Source organism: Sorex fumeus, unplaced genomic scaffold (genome assembly GCF_029834395.1).
Source record: "Sorex fumeus unplaced genomic scaffold, SorFum_2.1 ptg000018l, whole genome shotgun sequence".
NCBI lineage: Eukaryota > Metazoa > Chordata > Mammalia > Eulipotyphla > Soricidae > Sorex > Sorex fumeus.
The window spans coordinates 21,785,889-21,801,873 of NW_026606075.1; the positions used below are offsets into that span (position 1 = coordinate 21,785,889).

The 15,985-nt window shown below is 49.1% G+C and overlaps 1 protein-coding gene across 1 annotated transcript in view; it reads right to left on the reverse strand.

Annotated features, from left to right (window-relative positions):
* Positions 1–1,237: 1,237 nt before the first annotated feature.
* The window catches only part of THBS4 (thrombospondin 4), a 49,183-nt gene continuing 34,435 nt past the window's right edge, over positions 1,238–15,985 (reverse strand). The window contains exons 11-22 of the mRNA XM_056112540.1: positions 14,875–14,979; positions 14,238–14,345; positions 13,636–13,795; positions 12,119–12,237; positions 11,210–11,262; positions 8,151–8,344; positions 6,589–6,767; positions 5,542–5,590; positions 5,248–5,444; positions 4,213–4,385; positions 2,821–2,960; positions 1,238–1,342 (exon numbers count right to left, since the gene is read on the reverse strand). Of these exons, the coding sequence (XP_055968515.1) occupies positions 1,278–1,342; positions 2,821–2,960; positions 4,213–4,385; positions 5,248–5,444; positions 5,542–5,590; positions 6,589–6,767; positions 8,151–8,344; positions 11,210–11,262; positions 12,119–12,237; positions 13,636–13,795; positions 14,238–14,345; positions 14,875–14,979 (1,542 nt within the window). The 3' untranslated portion in view covers positions 1,238–1,277. The remainder of the gene's footprint in view (positions 1,343–2,820; positions 2,961–4,212; positions 4,386–5,247; positions 5,445–5,541; positions 5,591–6,588; positions 6,768–8,150; positions 8,345–11,209; positions 11,263–12,118; positions 12,238–13,635; positions 13,796–14,237; positions 14,346–14,874; positions 14,980–15,985) is intronic.

Here is a 15,985-nt window from a genome sequence, read left to right on the forward strand (position 1 = left end):
GGTGAGAGGGCTTATCTTTTATGATTTCCAGATGTACCAGGAATTCTGAAATAGCAAAGTACAACACAGAATATTTCTTTGAACAAAGCTCTTAAGGGAATTTGTAAAATATTTCCTGAATCTTTGCCTTAAAAATGAGAGGAAGGTGGGGGGAAAGCTAGTCTACAAATCAGGCAAGGTTCTGCCCTGCAAAAAGCGGCAGCTCTGGTATCGTTCACAGTTAGAACATAGGCTGTGGGCAGCACTTTGAGCTGTAGGAAAGCTCATATGATCCATTTATATTCTACTGTCCTAGTTAAGAAGCACTCATTCATTCGGCGAACAGCTACTGGGTACCTACTGATACCTACCTTACCTGACATTGAGCATACATGCGGCCCTTTACTCTCAATAAACTCAATAAACATGCAGCTCTTTATTCTCAATTCCACTAGGGGGAGCCAAACATATAGCTGTAGCACTGTAGCACTGTCTTCCCGTTGTTCATCAGTCTGCTCCAGCAGGCCCAGTAACGTTTCCATCGTGAGACTTGTTACTGTGTTTGGCATATCGAATACGTCACGGGGAGCTTGCCAGGCTTTGCCGTGCGGGTGAGATACTCTCGGTAGCTTGCCGGGCTCTCCGAGAGGGGCAGAGGAATCGAACTCGGGTCGGTGGGGCCGACCGCATGCAAGGCAAATGCCCTACCGCTGTGCTATTGCTCCAGCCCAAACATATAGCTAAAAGCACAAAAACTATGCAGAAGGTGCTGGAGTAATAAACGGTCCTTGTGGCAGTACGTGAGTGAAGGTATCATAAATGAAAGGCGCACATTTGTCACAGGATCGGTCAGTCCAAGGGATGGTGTCCCCTGAGCAAGTGTTTCTGAGGCTGCTGCGATGAGTTTGAAATTGTCAGGGATTTTGTAATTAGACAAACTAGAGCGACAAATGATGCCTTTGTCTGGGCCCTCTGAGCGCTGTGCACACTCACTGCCTGATCTGGTCAGAAGAGAAAAGACCCTCTCCCTCCCCACCCCCGCCACCCGCAAGCCTGATGCAGACGCCTTGGAAAACAGCTCACCGTTTGTGTGACACCCCCCGCCCCCAGAGGCACGGAGCAGTCACGTGTGTTTCTAGAAATCATTCTTTATTGCCACATTCATATAAAAAGTGGGATATATTTGGGCTAATACAAACAAGTCATTGTGTATACAGAACTAAATTGAAGGAAGCTTAAAAACTAACTGCATGGCTTTTTTTTTTTTTGAAAAATCAGTTCTGAATTGCTTTCTTGGCTTAATTATCAAAATTACGCTCAAAATGCTGGGTTTGGAACTCCTGGAAGTCTTCTGGAATGGTATCTGCAAGCAAAGACAGGTGCAGAGGTGATTAGCCAGTCCCTTAAACCCCGAGTCCTGGTTCATCCTGCAGGGGTCACTCGCAGCCCGTTGAGAGCCCCCAGAGGCCCCGCGGCCATTTTCTGCTTCTTTGTAAATTATTGGCTTCTGGCCCGGAAGCAGCTCATTCACAGGCCTGAAGAAAATTAGCAGGCAGAGTGGATTGTGAGTGTGTGATTATGTTTGAGCCACATGAAAATAAAGGCTGCTACTTTGCTTATAAATGGATAGACATGGAGAGTATCATGCTAAGTGAAATGAGTCAGAAAGAGAGGGACAGACATAGAAGGACTGCACTCATTTGTGGAGTATAAAACAGCATAACAGGAGGCTGACACCTAAAGTTAGCAGATACACGGGACAGATAGATTGTTCCATAGCTGGAAGTCTTCCTCATGAGCAAAGGGGAGAAGGCAGCTGGAATAGAGAAGGGATCACTAAGAAAAAGATGGCTGGAGGAATCGGTCAGGATGGGAGATGTGTGCAGAAAGTAGATAAAGGACCAAACATGATAAACTCTCAGGGTCTGTATTGCAAACCATAATGTCCAAAAGTGGAGAGAGATTATGGGGAATCATGTCTGCCACGGAGGCAGGGAGAAGGTGGGAAAGGGGGGGTATACTGGGGATATTGGTGGTGGGGAATGTGCACTGGTGGAGGGATGGGTGTTTGATAGTTGTGTGATTATAACCCAAAATGAAAGCTTGTAACTATCTCACGGTGATTCAATAAAATTTAAAAAAAAGAAAGAAAGAAAAGAAAGGCTGCTGTAAATTAAACCTGATTGAATTTCTTACCCAAACCCAAATCCTAACTAAGTGGTTAAAATCCACGGATCTCAATTTCCTCATTTATCAGATAGGACAAATAAGATCTGCCATTTACTCCCATGCCACAGAGGCTTTTAGGTTTCAGTGAATTTGTGGCATGGGTTTTAGGCTTCTGGGAGGGAAGTGTGCTATAAAGCCCAGGGGGTAAGGCTGGAGACATAGTGCAAGGGTTAAAGTGCTTTCATACAGCTCACCCTAGTTCAAGATTCACCACTACATGATCCCTGAACATTGCTGGGTGCAGCCTTGGTAGCCCCAGCACTGCCTGGTACAACCCTGGGGAGTCCCAGCATTTCCTGGGGGATGTCCCAGCATTTCTTGGTGCAGCCCTGAGGGGTCCCACCATTGCCTGGTTTGGCTCTGGGGTCCCAGAACTGCCCAGTGTGGTCCTGGGGGTATCAAAGCACAGTTGGGGTGGCCCAAACATTCCCTGGCACCCTTATGCTGGGCCTTTATGTTAAACTGCTGGCCCACGGGCTAAGGAATAGGAGAGAGCCTCCAAACCTTCTAAGCACTTCTTGGGAAGCCCCCCTTAACTTCCTCTCAAAAGAGGGGAGGGAGTTTTGGGTTAATTTTAGTGATAACAGTGTGCATTAATAAAATATACATTACCATTACAGCGATACTTTAGGTTGGACCAAATGATGTTCTCTTGAGAGAAGCAGAAAACCCCAAGCCGGCCCCCACGCATGGTGGTATCTATCGTAACACCAGAGTCAGCCACCAGCTCAGAGCCTTCGTAAAATCGGACCCTGCAGAGAACAGAACCAAGGCTGGTCTCAGTGCCCTGCGAGACCCACCTTATACACCTGCTTCTCTCTCTCTCTCTCTCTCTCTCTCTCTCTCTCTCTCTCTCTCTCTCTCTCTCTCTCTCTCTCTCTCTCTCTCTCTCTCCCCCCTCGTATGGTGCTGGATGGAACCCAGAGCCTCCCACATGCGAAGCATAGGACCCCACCCACAGCCCCCTCAGTTTTGTTTCATATGAGGTTGCAAGCACCCTGTGAGCAGGGGCAATGTGTCCACATGCTCCCCACATTCGTCTCTCTCAAGGCATAGCCACAGGCACTTCTGATGCATTAGAGGGTTCGCCACATGACATAGGCGACAGAGGTTTTACAGCTTCCTGTGACATAGTCCAGATGTTATGCTTAAAAGCTGCTGCTTTTTCTGACGTTTGGGTGGCTTCTAGATACTAGGGTTGATGAAAACCCTTGTTTGTAATGAATGATCTGGACCTAGAACCTGACTCCTGGGAACCTCTAGTAGTATCAGTAGTTTCAGTATGAGTTGCATTTCCCAGGGCAAACTGAGACACTGTTGTTTATTTGTCTGAAAATTTCCTGTTTCCATCATTCACAATCCACAGGTGTTGGCAGCGTCACCATAAGAGTCAAGTCCCCAGCACAACAGTCAGTATTGGAGAGTCACCTTCACACTGGGGGTGGGTGTCTCTTTCATGCTTTGGTGCAGTCACATCTGAGTGTTTACATGATGCTTTAAATGAGGACTCATGTGGTGTTTCTAGACTTATACCTAAATGGGTTATGTTCTCTATGACTTCATTTGGGGATAGGAGAGTGAACATTTCTCAGCAGTAAAAGTGAGTATTGAGCTTGGCAGAGCTGAGAACAGGATTTCTGTGCAGCGAGCACTACGTCTGATAGCAGGCCTCCAGGAACAAAATAGGAAGGAGCCCCTAACAAGGTTCTTTCCTCATCAGGCTGTTTTCTCATCAGACTACACAGGAGAGTGGGCGCATTGTCCCCAATGCAAAGCTGTGATGTAGGCAGAATCCTGCGGGCAATGGGGCAGAATACATCTGTTCCTATGGAGCGCAGTCATGCCACACGCCATCCATCCATCCAGCCTGCCAGCCATGGGGGAACTTGAGGTTTACCCAGGGAGCACTGTCCTGGGCCTGGGAAATGAAGGGTCTGGGATATGGAACGGGGGTTGGTGGGGGCTCGCATCAGATGCAAGATGGGGAGAAGGGCCTCTGCTCACCGGATGTAGCCCACTTGGGGCCGGTGCTGCAGGAACCAGCGGTAGGAGACTTTGTCCTTCCAGCCCACATTCCTGGAATCTTTCCACAGCAGCCGCACCTGGTCGCTCGTGTCCCCCGTGTGCCAGAGTGAGTTGCGGAGATGCTCCCCTGGCCCTGTCTTAGACTTCACAGCCTGGAGAGACACAGGGGCATGTGCTCAAAGCAGAACATAAACACACACACACACACACACACACACACACACACACACACACACACACACACACACACAGGCCTTCCTGCACCCCAGCAGCTCTAAGGTCAGGGTTGCTACATGGCTACCTCAGATTTAGACAAAAACAGAAATGCTTGAGTGCCTTTTTGACTTCCTCCATCCCCAGGTTTGAGCCATGCCCAGCAATGCCCAGGGGCTATCCCCAGTTCTATTCAGGAGTGCCCCCCTGGCAGTGCTCAGAGACCTACACAGTGTCAGGGAGGGAACTGAAGAAGATGGCCACAGGCAAGGCCTGACCTTCTGTATTACCTCTCAGGCCCTTCAACGTCATTTCCACTGAGCTGACTCCCAGGCCAGTGTCCTGCAAAGCCCAGACACATTTGTCCTACAGTAACACCATACCCTCCACACTCATCGGATGAGGGCTCCCATGAGTGGCTACTAGCTGCTCACAGTTTGCCTCCTCGCTGAGCAGGACTGTCAGAGGCACTTTCTCTGCTCCCCTGCACAACGCAACCCCCCCCCCCCCCCCCCAGGAAACGAACTAGCTGGTGTGCCGTACCACATGCCATCTGAATCTGATAACGTGCTCCTTACCTACTCCCTCCCAACCCCCCCAAGCTCCCACCCTTGGGCTTCTATTCAGGCTGCAATTGTCATTCTTAGAGTCTCCCAGAGGTAAGAAGGCGGATCCCACACTGACGTGACCATAAGCACTAAAACCTCAGCTTCTGAGAAGAACTCAATGCCAGGTGGGTAGACACCGGACTGAAAAAATGGGGTGAAAGGCCCAGTGGGGTGAAGGTAGGAGTGCTCCTACCTTCAGCTGAATTCCAGGTTCTGCGACAGCCCGGAAAGGGGTGGCCTGCCAGTAGGTCTGCTCTGTCTGCTTCCACATGACCACGTAGAAGCTGGAACTGTCCTGGTAGCCAAAGATGAAGCCGGCGTAGTCATCGTCTGTCTGGGTGTTCACATGGAAGGTGCCTTCAAAGTCGACGCCATTGAAAGCCGTGTACCCTGTGAGAACAGAGCCAGAGGAGAGACTGAGTCAGGCCTGCATGAGGCTCTGGGAAGAGTGACTCTCCACCAGGGGACATGGGAGCCCGGGACATACCCACAGCCAGGCCGGGATCGCTGTTCATGGTCTGCACAATCTCCATGCCCTGAGGAGAGAGTGGACAGTGTGAGCCAGGGCAGGCTGGTCTGAGAACTTGCCTCACCTTGCTACTGAGGAACCAAAGCTACGCCATAACAGGCTTCACTAGTTTAAAGGCGGCATCAGCCTGATTACATGCATGAGCTAGTGACGGGCTAAGGCTGAATGTAGCCTATCATGTAGTGCTACACTCTTCAAGTGGTAAAGATCCACCAATCCTGTAATAATGCTGTTTAAGTTCCCTATTTCCCACTGTACACCCTATATACACCGTGCTTCTTAAGGGCTCAGGGCTCTCAGCTTCAACCCGCTGCATCACTGTTGACTGGGAGACCAAGCTTGAGCTTGCAATAAAGACCCTCATGTGTTTGCATTGGAGTCGGCTCCTTGGTGGTCTTTGGGAAACTGAGTCACGGACGTACAAGCTAGCTGCTCACAGAAAGCCCCTATTTATCTGAAACATCAGCCCCAAGCTGAGTGACATTGCTAAAGTCATTAGTTAGGCTAATTCAAGAAACTCACTGAAAAAATATATATAATTCAAGCCTGGCAGTGCAGTGGGTGAAGCGCTTGCTTTGTTGACCCTTAGTTTGATCTTAGCATGGGATATCCCCCCGTTCCCCACCCCCTATACTCCTGAGTATAGCGTCAGGAATAGCCCCTGAGCACTGCCAGGTGTCACCCTCAGAGAAAACAGACACTTAGAATAAACATGTCTTGTTAGGTGGGGCTGGAAAAGCCATGTGTCTCTCCAGCCAGCCTCCTTAGTCCCATACGAGGTCAGCTGCCGGAGGAGCTAAAAGCACAACCCTCGGGTGAGGCAGCCAGGACCCACTTTCAGCCACTACCCTACAGTGCTACTGCCAGTGATGTGAAAGCTCCACGACTTTACCTCATCATCTAAGACACAGGACCAAGAGGCCTGGTCTGTCGCAGGCAGCCCACTCACTCCCCCTGCTCTGTCCTCCCAGGGACTGTGCTGATGGATAGGGGTGTGGCACTCACCTGGTTTAGGACCACCCAGTTGGGATCAATCTGGGCATCCCCCTCTGGGTCCAGGACCACGGTCTGGTAGGCCCGGAAGTCAGTGAGAGTGACCTCAGCATTCTCAGGGCAGACATCGATGCGATCGATGATCTGGTCCTGGTCAAAGTCGGACTCACAGATGTCTCCGACACCATCACCTGGGTGGGGAGGAGCTCATGAAGGTGGCAGAGAAATGGAGCTGCACGGAAGAGCCCAGAATCCGGACTTCCAAGTATTGGGAGGCAAATCCAGGTACCAGCTGTGTCCAGTCTGGTCTGGGCCCTACCTGGCTCCCTGTGCTGGGCCACACAGCAAGTCCTCAGGGGACAGCCAGAGTTTCTTGGGAAGGCCCTTTAAATGACTGTGTGAGGCAGTATCCAGGAAGTGCTTCTTCCTTTTTTTTCTTTTCCTTTTTAAGAAATGCTGGATTTTGTTTCATTAATCAATTAATTAATGCTTGGGGTATACCCTGTGGTTCTCAGCATATACTCCTAAAACTATGCTCAGGAATCTCCCCTCATGTGGATTGGGGGATCATATTGGGAGCCAGGGAAAAAACCCTGTCAGGCACATGCAAGGTGAATGCCTTGCCACTGTACTATTGCTCTGGTTCCGGAAAACTTGATCCCATGCAGTGAGGTTCACCCATGCATGGAACATAAACCCAGCCTTAAATAAGCAAATGGCAGCACTTTCTGGAATCTTGTGGGTCAAAAGCCACAGCAATGAGTAGCAGTGAATAGAGTTGGGTGGTAAATACTGGGTTCAATCCCCAGTACCAGAAATAAAGGAAGTAAAGCTAAGAGTTAACTGTTTCTTAAAGAGTTCTGAAAGTGACAGGAGTGATAGCACAGTGGGAAGGGCATTTGCCTTGCATGCAGCCGACCCAGGTCGATCCCCAGCATCACATATGGGACCCCTGAGTGCTACCAGGGGACCTGAGTGCAGAGCCAGGAGTAACCCTAAGTATCACTGGGTGTGACCCCTCAGCTCCCCCCAAAAAAGTTCTGAATTCTGAGGCCATACTTGCTGGTAATCTTCAGGTTGAATGTGGCCCAAGTATGTTCTGTTCAGCTGACAAGGTATTGACTCATTTTGTTTAATTTTGGGGATTTGGGGGCCACACCCAGCCTGATAATGGTTTATTTCCATCTCTGTGCTCAGAAATCACTCCTTGTGATACTAATGGGATCATAGGCAGAGCCAAAGATTGAACCAGGGTCGGCCACATGCAAGGCAAGTGCCCTACTTGCTATGCTCTCTCTCTGACCCTTGGCAGGGGTTTGAAAGATGTGATTTGGCATGGCAGTAGACATGTGGACCTCACTGATCCACTGTCTTCCTTATAAGTTCAGCCTTGCATACATCTGTGCTCTCTACCAGTCCAAATCCAGCTATACCCTCACTCTGTCCTTCTCTTTCCTGAGGCTTCAAGAAGACAGGCCTGGGAACCAGGAGGCTGCTTCCATGTGCCAGAGGCTCCCATCCTAGGCATTCTGTGCTGGGGCTGGAGGTGCCCGCAGCCAGGCTCACCCACTTACCGTTGATATCTTCCTGGCCCGGGTTGGGGACCAGCCGGCAGTTGTCGGGTCCTGGGGGCAACAGGTCTGGGATGCCATCGTTGTCATCATCATCATCGCACTCATCCCCAATGCCATCCTTGTCTGTGTCTAGCTGGGCACTGTTGATGACGTTGGGGCAGTTGTCCGTGCTGTCCTGGTGGCCATCTCCATCACTGCAGAAGGAAGCAAAGATGGTCTGTGTGACTGGGCCAGGAGCGGTGGGCAGGAATAATCCATGACAATGGGGAGTATCTGGCTTCGGGTCTGAACCAGGTTCCCTCTTCTCTCACAGCGCCCTAAGCACCCCAGAGGCTGTTTCACCCCTTCCTCAAATGTGCCAAAGCAGGAAACCATTTACTTCTCAAGAAGATCTAGAGAGTTCTGTGGTTTAGAGAGTTGTTGCTGGTAGTGGTAGTGGGGGGAGGGTGACCTGTGATTCTGAATGCACCAAAGGGAACAGAATGTGGGGTGGGTGGACGGGAGACGTGGAGACAGATGGACAGATGCAGATCCAATTCAGCCACTGAGTCGTGGACGCCCAGGCATGACACTGGACCCCTGGACCGCTCGGGGCCGCATCAGTAAAATGGGCTATCACAGAGCCCACTCCCAGAGGGCTGCTGTGAAGACAGAACAATTCAAGTTTTGCGTACTGAATTTGAACACAGGACAAAGCACTTCTTAAGTGTCTGGCCTGCAGGAAGCCTGACTGAGCTTCCCACAAAGCTTCCCCATTCTTGGCCGGAAGGCCTGAGCGGGAACATCGGTGCTGCCTGGGGAAGGGTGGAGGGGAGCAGAGGCCCCTCCTGAGCAGCACAGAGCAGCAGCCCCTCACGCAGAGTGGCTCAGCCCTGGGCTAAAGCACGTCTCAGAACCCTCATTCTCAGCTCACCTTTTTTTTCTTCTTTTTTTTTTACTTTTGGTTCACAACCCGTGATGCACAGGGGTTACTCCTGGCTCTTGCACTCAGGAATTACTCCTGGCGGTGCTCGGGGGACCATATGGGATGCTAGGAATCGAACGAGGTTGGCCATGTGCAAGGCAAATGCCCTACCTGCTGTGCTATCGCTCCAGTCCCTCTCAGCTCACCTTTAAAAAAAATATTTTTCCTTTTTGTTTTTTGGGCCATACCCAGTGGTGCTCAGGGATTATCATGGCTCTGTGCACAGGGATTGTTCCTGATGGTGCACAGGAGATCTTATGGAGTGTGGCGGGTTGAACCCAGGTCTGTCTTACAGAAAGTAAGGTCTGCCTTACTCCTGTCCTACCTCTCTGGCCCCTCCCTCCTGACTTTTCTTCTTTCTAGGCCCAAGTGCCCCTAAGCATGAATCTCTCCTGTCCCTGAGTTGACAAGAATGGCCAGGGAACTCTAGACCAGGCAGAGACTTCTCTCGCCTGCTCTGCCCAGAACTCTGTGCTGGGGCCAGGCGGCGGGAGGGGAGGTGAGGAGGGACATAGGCCATGCTTCTTGGTGGGTGCAGCTCAACGCTCACAGGGAAAGACCCATCTGGACAAGTGACCGGACTCAACCTGGTTTGGACAAGGAGAGTCCCGTGTGCACTGACTGCGGGAGGCTGTTTCCCATCCTAAAACAGAGCCATTTCCCTTAGCAGCCATGCTCCCTTGTGCTCAACGCTTTCATGCAAAAACAAGCCGTTCCTGCGCTCCTCCCCAAGGTTCGAAGCTGTGGGAATGAAAACGGGGCGGGATGAGTCATTTATTTTCGGACTGAAAAATCAAGAGGTTTGGTGGGACGGACTATTTTGGAAATTTCTGTGGCTGCTAATCAGCGCAGGGTGACCCGCGGCAGGAACACGGTGGCGGGCCATCACAGAGGGAAGCTGTCAGGGAGTGGGCCCACCTGCCACTCAAACATCAAACACAGAGGCAGCGGCTGAGGTGTCTCCTCAAAGCTCTGACAAGAACAGCACGCGGTCACCAAGCCCTGCAGGCCACTCAGACCCTCCTCCCTCCTCCTGCTGCCTCCATCCTGATTCCTAAGGGTGACGAAAAGATTTAGAAAGTGAAATGCGGTTTTCCCCATGGTCTGCGTGGCTTACGCCTACATTTTTGGATCAGGGTTGACCGTGTGCAAGACTGCAAGACAAGTGCCATACCCTCCGAACTATCTCTCCTGCCCATGTTTACATTTCTGATGATGTTCTTAGAGCATCCGAGCCAGCCCTGCGTGTTAATGGGGGACTCTAGTCTATCCCTGTGGGGTGGAGAGGGTTGACCGGATTCATTTGCATAGAGCAATGCCAGCGGAATAAGAGAAAGAGTGGAAAATTTCCAGGGCAAGGAAGTAACAGCGATTCCTCGGAGAACTGACAGTTTTCTATTTTGGGATGATGGTGAAGCTTTCCGAAAGAATGTCAGTCATAGTAGAAAAATGTATATCTACGGAGCACAATCTGTGTCATAGCAACTGTGATATGTAAATCTTTTCAGAGATGAAATCAATTAGACTTCACAAAAGTCCACTGTACTCGTGTCTATTGTCCCTGTTTCACAGATGAGGAAAATGAGGCAGCTTGAAGTCAGGGAACTTAATAAGATGAGCTGGTGCGTAAGTGAAGGAACTGGGATTTACCTTAGCTTTGTCCCTCTAGGACCCAGTTCCAAGCATCCACTGCTTCTTGTGTAACAGAATCTTACTTCTGGGCCAGAGGGACGGTTCCTCAGGCTATGCTCCTGCTTGGCATGCAGGAGGCCTGGATCTGATTCCTGGCAAGGCACGAACCCTCAGGCACTTCCAGGAGTGGTCCCCAAACACAGAGCTGGTAGTACCCCCCAAGCAGAGACAGTTGTGCAATGTTCCACTCCGCAAAAGAATCTCATTCTTGCTAGGTGCCTCTGGTCTCTTCTGCTACCAATGTCCACCTACAAGAAAGGCTGACTGGAACCAGCTACTGGAAAGTGTCAGCTCAGTCTCCTGAGAGCAATCACGGAGCATGAGAGCAGCAAAAAGCTCTGCATGATGGAGCTCACTCTGGATTTTTCCACCCCACCCTAGGCAGCTGAGAAACATGCCATACCTGTCCTGATTGGTGTCACAGGAGTCCCCAACCAGATCGTTATCTATATCAGACTGCAAAGAGAACAGAAGGTGCTGTTAGTTCTCCCTGGGCCCGCAGACAGAATGTTCCAGAGAAGGCAAACCTGGCCCATCATCTCTGGATCTCGGGACTCATTTCTCTGGAACGGGAGTAGTACAAAAACTGCAAAAGGACAACACCATATTGGTGTAGGCACCACGCTGAATTTTCAAAAAAGCCGTCCAAAATACCAAGCTACATGGAGGGGCTGCCTACACACCAGATGAGCTGACTGGGAGCGGGCGCTGGGCAGTGTGGTGGCAGGTGGAGACTCAGCAACGCCCTGGGCATGGCGGGGAGGAGGGAGCCAGCATGGACAAAGGAATGAGACACATGGAGGCTGTATGGCTTCTACATTCTGGAATAGGGCCAGCTTGGGAGTGAGTCACCAAGGACAACAATGTTCTGCTCTCTTGGGGTCTTGAGCGCACATGGCACCTCACACCCAATGATCCAGACAGGAAGGGGGAGTGAGCAGGGAAGCTCAGCTTGTAGCTGATTTGAATTAATCTGAAATGTCCACACAGAGGGTGTGTAGAGGTGCTGGGGCTGAAGGGACAGAGGTTCCCAGGGGTACATTTCCATGTTACATTTTCTTTCAGCAGAAAACACTTGTTTGGTGCACCATGAAGTGCAAATTACTAACTTCACAGGTACTCCACAGCCTGTGAGACTGGTCCACAGGGCCAGAGCAATCAGGCTACATCTTCCAGCTCTCAGTTCACATCATCTTCTACCTTCCCCGCTCTGGAAGGCCTGAGACCACCACACAGAGCCTGCAGTGAGTCTGGGCTTGGGTCAGTTTTAGGGAAGCTTAGCCTAGAGTCTGTACATTTGTGTCAGACTCACCTGGTTTGGGTTGCTGACATCAGGGCAGCTGTCACAGGCGTCCCCCACTCCATCTCCATCCCTGTCCTGTTGGTCACGATTTGGAACCCTTTGGCAGTTGTCCAGGATGTTTTTTATTCCTGCGAGAAAGGAACGTGTCCCTGGGTCAGGAAAGCATCATGGGTGTGTCTGGAACACCTGACTTCCCTCCAGCTTCTGTACAGAGGTCATGGTGAATGACTTCCGCATAGGTCAGCCTAGAGAGCCACTGATGCTGTCACCAGACATCTAGAGGTAACTCCAAAGTGTGGATTCTAGGACTCAGAAATGTGCCGTGACTGGTGGCATTTATCTGTGATGTCAAGGATTATTATGGTCACCATGATGAGGAGGTCATGAAGTAGGTGACTTTGTAGATGGGGGACTCCATATCAGGGATTCACGGTTTAGGTCATGGCATATTAGAACCAGTGCCTACAGCCCCTAGTGGAAAGGTTGTTTCCATTATGAAAACTTCAAAATGCTACCACTTGGAACTTTCTTGGTTTGTTGTGTTGAGTTGGTTAGTAGCCCACCACTGGTAAGTCATTCATGGGACTCTTAGAAGGGGAGGCCAAATTTGGGGAAGGTGTGCACATTTTGGAATGCTGTCATGTGCACACAGTCCATATGTATAAGTGTGTGTCTCTCCAAAAAAGGAGATTTCTTCAAGACTCAGATGTGATATCTTTCTCAGAAACCATTAGATCAGGCCTCTAGTTTATGGATAACTGCCTAAGACTGACAGAAGCTGGGGCAGGAGAGGGGCAAAGTGCTTGCCTTATATGCAGCTAACCTTAGTTTTAGTCTCAGCACTGCTCATCATCCCATGAATCCTGCTAGGAGTAATCCCTGAGCACAGAGTCAGGAGTAAGCCCTGAGCACCAGTGGGTGTGGTCCTAGCCCTCAACTCCCAAATTAATGAGTTATGAAATCTGTCCAGGAATAAATGTCCTCCTTAAGTTCTCTGAGCCTCCAAGACTCAGGAGCTAGGCTCCAGGAGGTGCCTTTTACAATATGAGGTACCGCTGGTAGATGCGGAGTCAGGTAAGGCAGACACCCTGTCTCCATAGCCCTTTGGAGAAGAGACAGGACATCTCCATCTCCTGAGAAATGTCCAATTTTCTGCAGGAGAGCCTGACCCAGAGGCTATGGCCTCTGACTCTGCTCAAGGCCCTGTCACTTAATTCTTTGTTATTGGGTCTCTCCTGAAAAGGACAGGGAGAAAATGACAATCTAGAAGACAGGTACTGGCTGTACAAAGACACAACTAAAAAAAAGGATTCTGACCATGTCTCTGACAATGAGAGAGAAGATCAGAAACATCCTAGGGTGATTAAATAGGCAGTGGGCTCTGACGTCTCCTTCCACAGAAATAAGTGAACCCCAGACAGCAACCTGGAACTTCCAGGTTAATGAATCTATTCCTGTTCTTCATAGAGAACAAGAACCCAAGGACAAAGGAATTTCCAATAAAAACCAAATCAAGACAAACCCACCATCTCCATCCATGTCATCATCACAGGCATCACCTCTCCCATCCCCATCAGTATCCCTCTGGTCGTTATTGAGGACAGTGCGACAGTTATCACAGGCATCCCCAAAGATGTCTTTGTCGCTGTTCCTTTGGTCCACATTGTGAGTCAGCACACAGTTGTCCTAAAGGATCAGAAGAGCAAACATGGAGGGTGCTGGCCAACTCCCACTGTCACGAGCAGTTAAAACTCAGGGGCTCCAACTTTGTTAGTTTTCCATTTTTTTTTCCTTTTTGGGTCACACCTGGCGATGCTCAGGAGTCAGTCCTGGCTCTGCACTTAGGAATCATTCCTGGCGGTGCTCAGGGGACCATCAGGGATGCTGGGAATTGAACCCGGGCCAGCTGCGTGCAAGGCAAACGCCCCACCCACTGTGCTATCGTTCCAGCCCCCATCAGTTTTCCATTTTAAATATCTGAGAACCTTAAAATAAAAAGTTGTAGTGCCATGGGAATGCAGGCACAAACATTTGGGGTGATAAATAGACATTGCTGATTTCAGGAATTTCCCCCTATGCCTCCCCCCCCCCCACCCTGGTCACTCTCAAGTGCTCCCACACCAGGCACCTGCTCATTTAGGATCCCATCTCCATCTGCATCCTCATCACAAGCATCTCCAATGCCATCTCCGTCTGCATCCTCCTGGCCAGAGTTTGGCACATACTTGCAGTTGTCCTAAGGGAGAAAAGAAAATGCAGGGGAAAAAAAATAAAAAAGAAAACGCAGACACACAACTGTCCAGTTTTCTTGAGGTCTAACTGACAAACAAAATGATAAATTATTGAAAATGTTCAGAGTGATGATTTGACAATGAGTACATATTACAAAAGGATTTCTCCATTAGCTTAATGCATATTGTGTTAATAACATCAGGGTAATCTATCCCCCACTTATTTACCCCTTCCTTTTTGTGAGAACATTTAAGTTCTACTCTCAGAGCAAATTTCAATTATACAAGTGCAATCAGTCATATCACCACATTATACATTACTCAGACTTTATTCATCTTAGATAGCTAAAAATTTGTAGATACTTTCTCACTTCCCCTATTTCTCCTATCCCCATCAACATCCATCAAAACCAGAACCCATTTGTGACCTCCAGATTGTATACCGGCTGCATTTGAGGTGTTGCTAGTGAAAAAGGAAATTTTAGATGAATATAAAAATCATGTCAGTGTTTCTTCCCCACTTGTCCTTCTTACCTTCTTGCAGTTCCTGGAAGAGCATGGTAGTTCTTCATCAGGGTAACTGTCGATGTCCACATCCTTTCCACAGACATAACCATCCCCAGCCCAGCCAATTCCACACTGTGAAGGAAAAAATCCATGAGAATCCTGGGAAAGCTGAGTCTGGCAGAGATCAGCAGGGGACAAGGGCTTCTGTCTCTTGAGTACATTCCTAGACAGACAATCAAGAGTCCCCAAACCTGCTTGGGGACGATTTAAAAATGTAACTTATTTCTGGACAGTCTTACGGTTCCAAGTGCAAGAAGTTCGAGGGAGATATAGTGAAAACTCCCCACTCCTCAAGCAATCTGGTGACTCATTCTGACATAAACTTTCAAAGATTCTGTGTTGAGAAGCAAACAATCATTCTTTGTCCTTTAACACAACTGGGAGCATATATATAGATGTAGTATAGATATGGATTCACTGTTCTGCATCTTTTTTTTTTAAATCAACACTACATCTTGGAGCTCTTTCCAACTCACTTCACTCAAGCTATTTTAATAGCCACACATTTATCATACATAAGGTTAAGTATGCACGGGCCTTAATTTACCCACTGACAGTCTTCATGGTTTTAGAATCTTTTTCTATGGCAAACAATGCTGGAACAAATGCATTCTGCTCATGTATTATTCTATTAGCATAGTGAGTCCTGGATCAAAGGATTTGTAATTTTGAGCTATTGTTAAACTGGTCTTTGTATGATTGTCCAATTTCTTCTCCTGGTGGAAATAAATCAGTGAATGAGTAGACTGGCTTCTGAGCAGTTTCATCATTCTTGAAACATAGTAACACAAGAGTTTTATAAATAATTTCCACCAAAAGAAGATCATTCTGAGTTATTTTACTTTTCTCCCCCACTTTATTCAAACACCAAGGTTTACAAAGTTGTTCATGATGATATTACAGGCATTAAGTATGCCAACACCAATCCCACCACTATTGTCATCTTCCCTCCAGCATTGTCTCCATTTGGCAACCACCAGAGGTGTTTTATTTCTAAGTATCCTATCACCACTGGTCACTGAAAACAAGCCAACACTCTTGGCTGTGCTCAGGGAAACCATATGGGATGCCTGGGGTT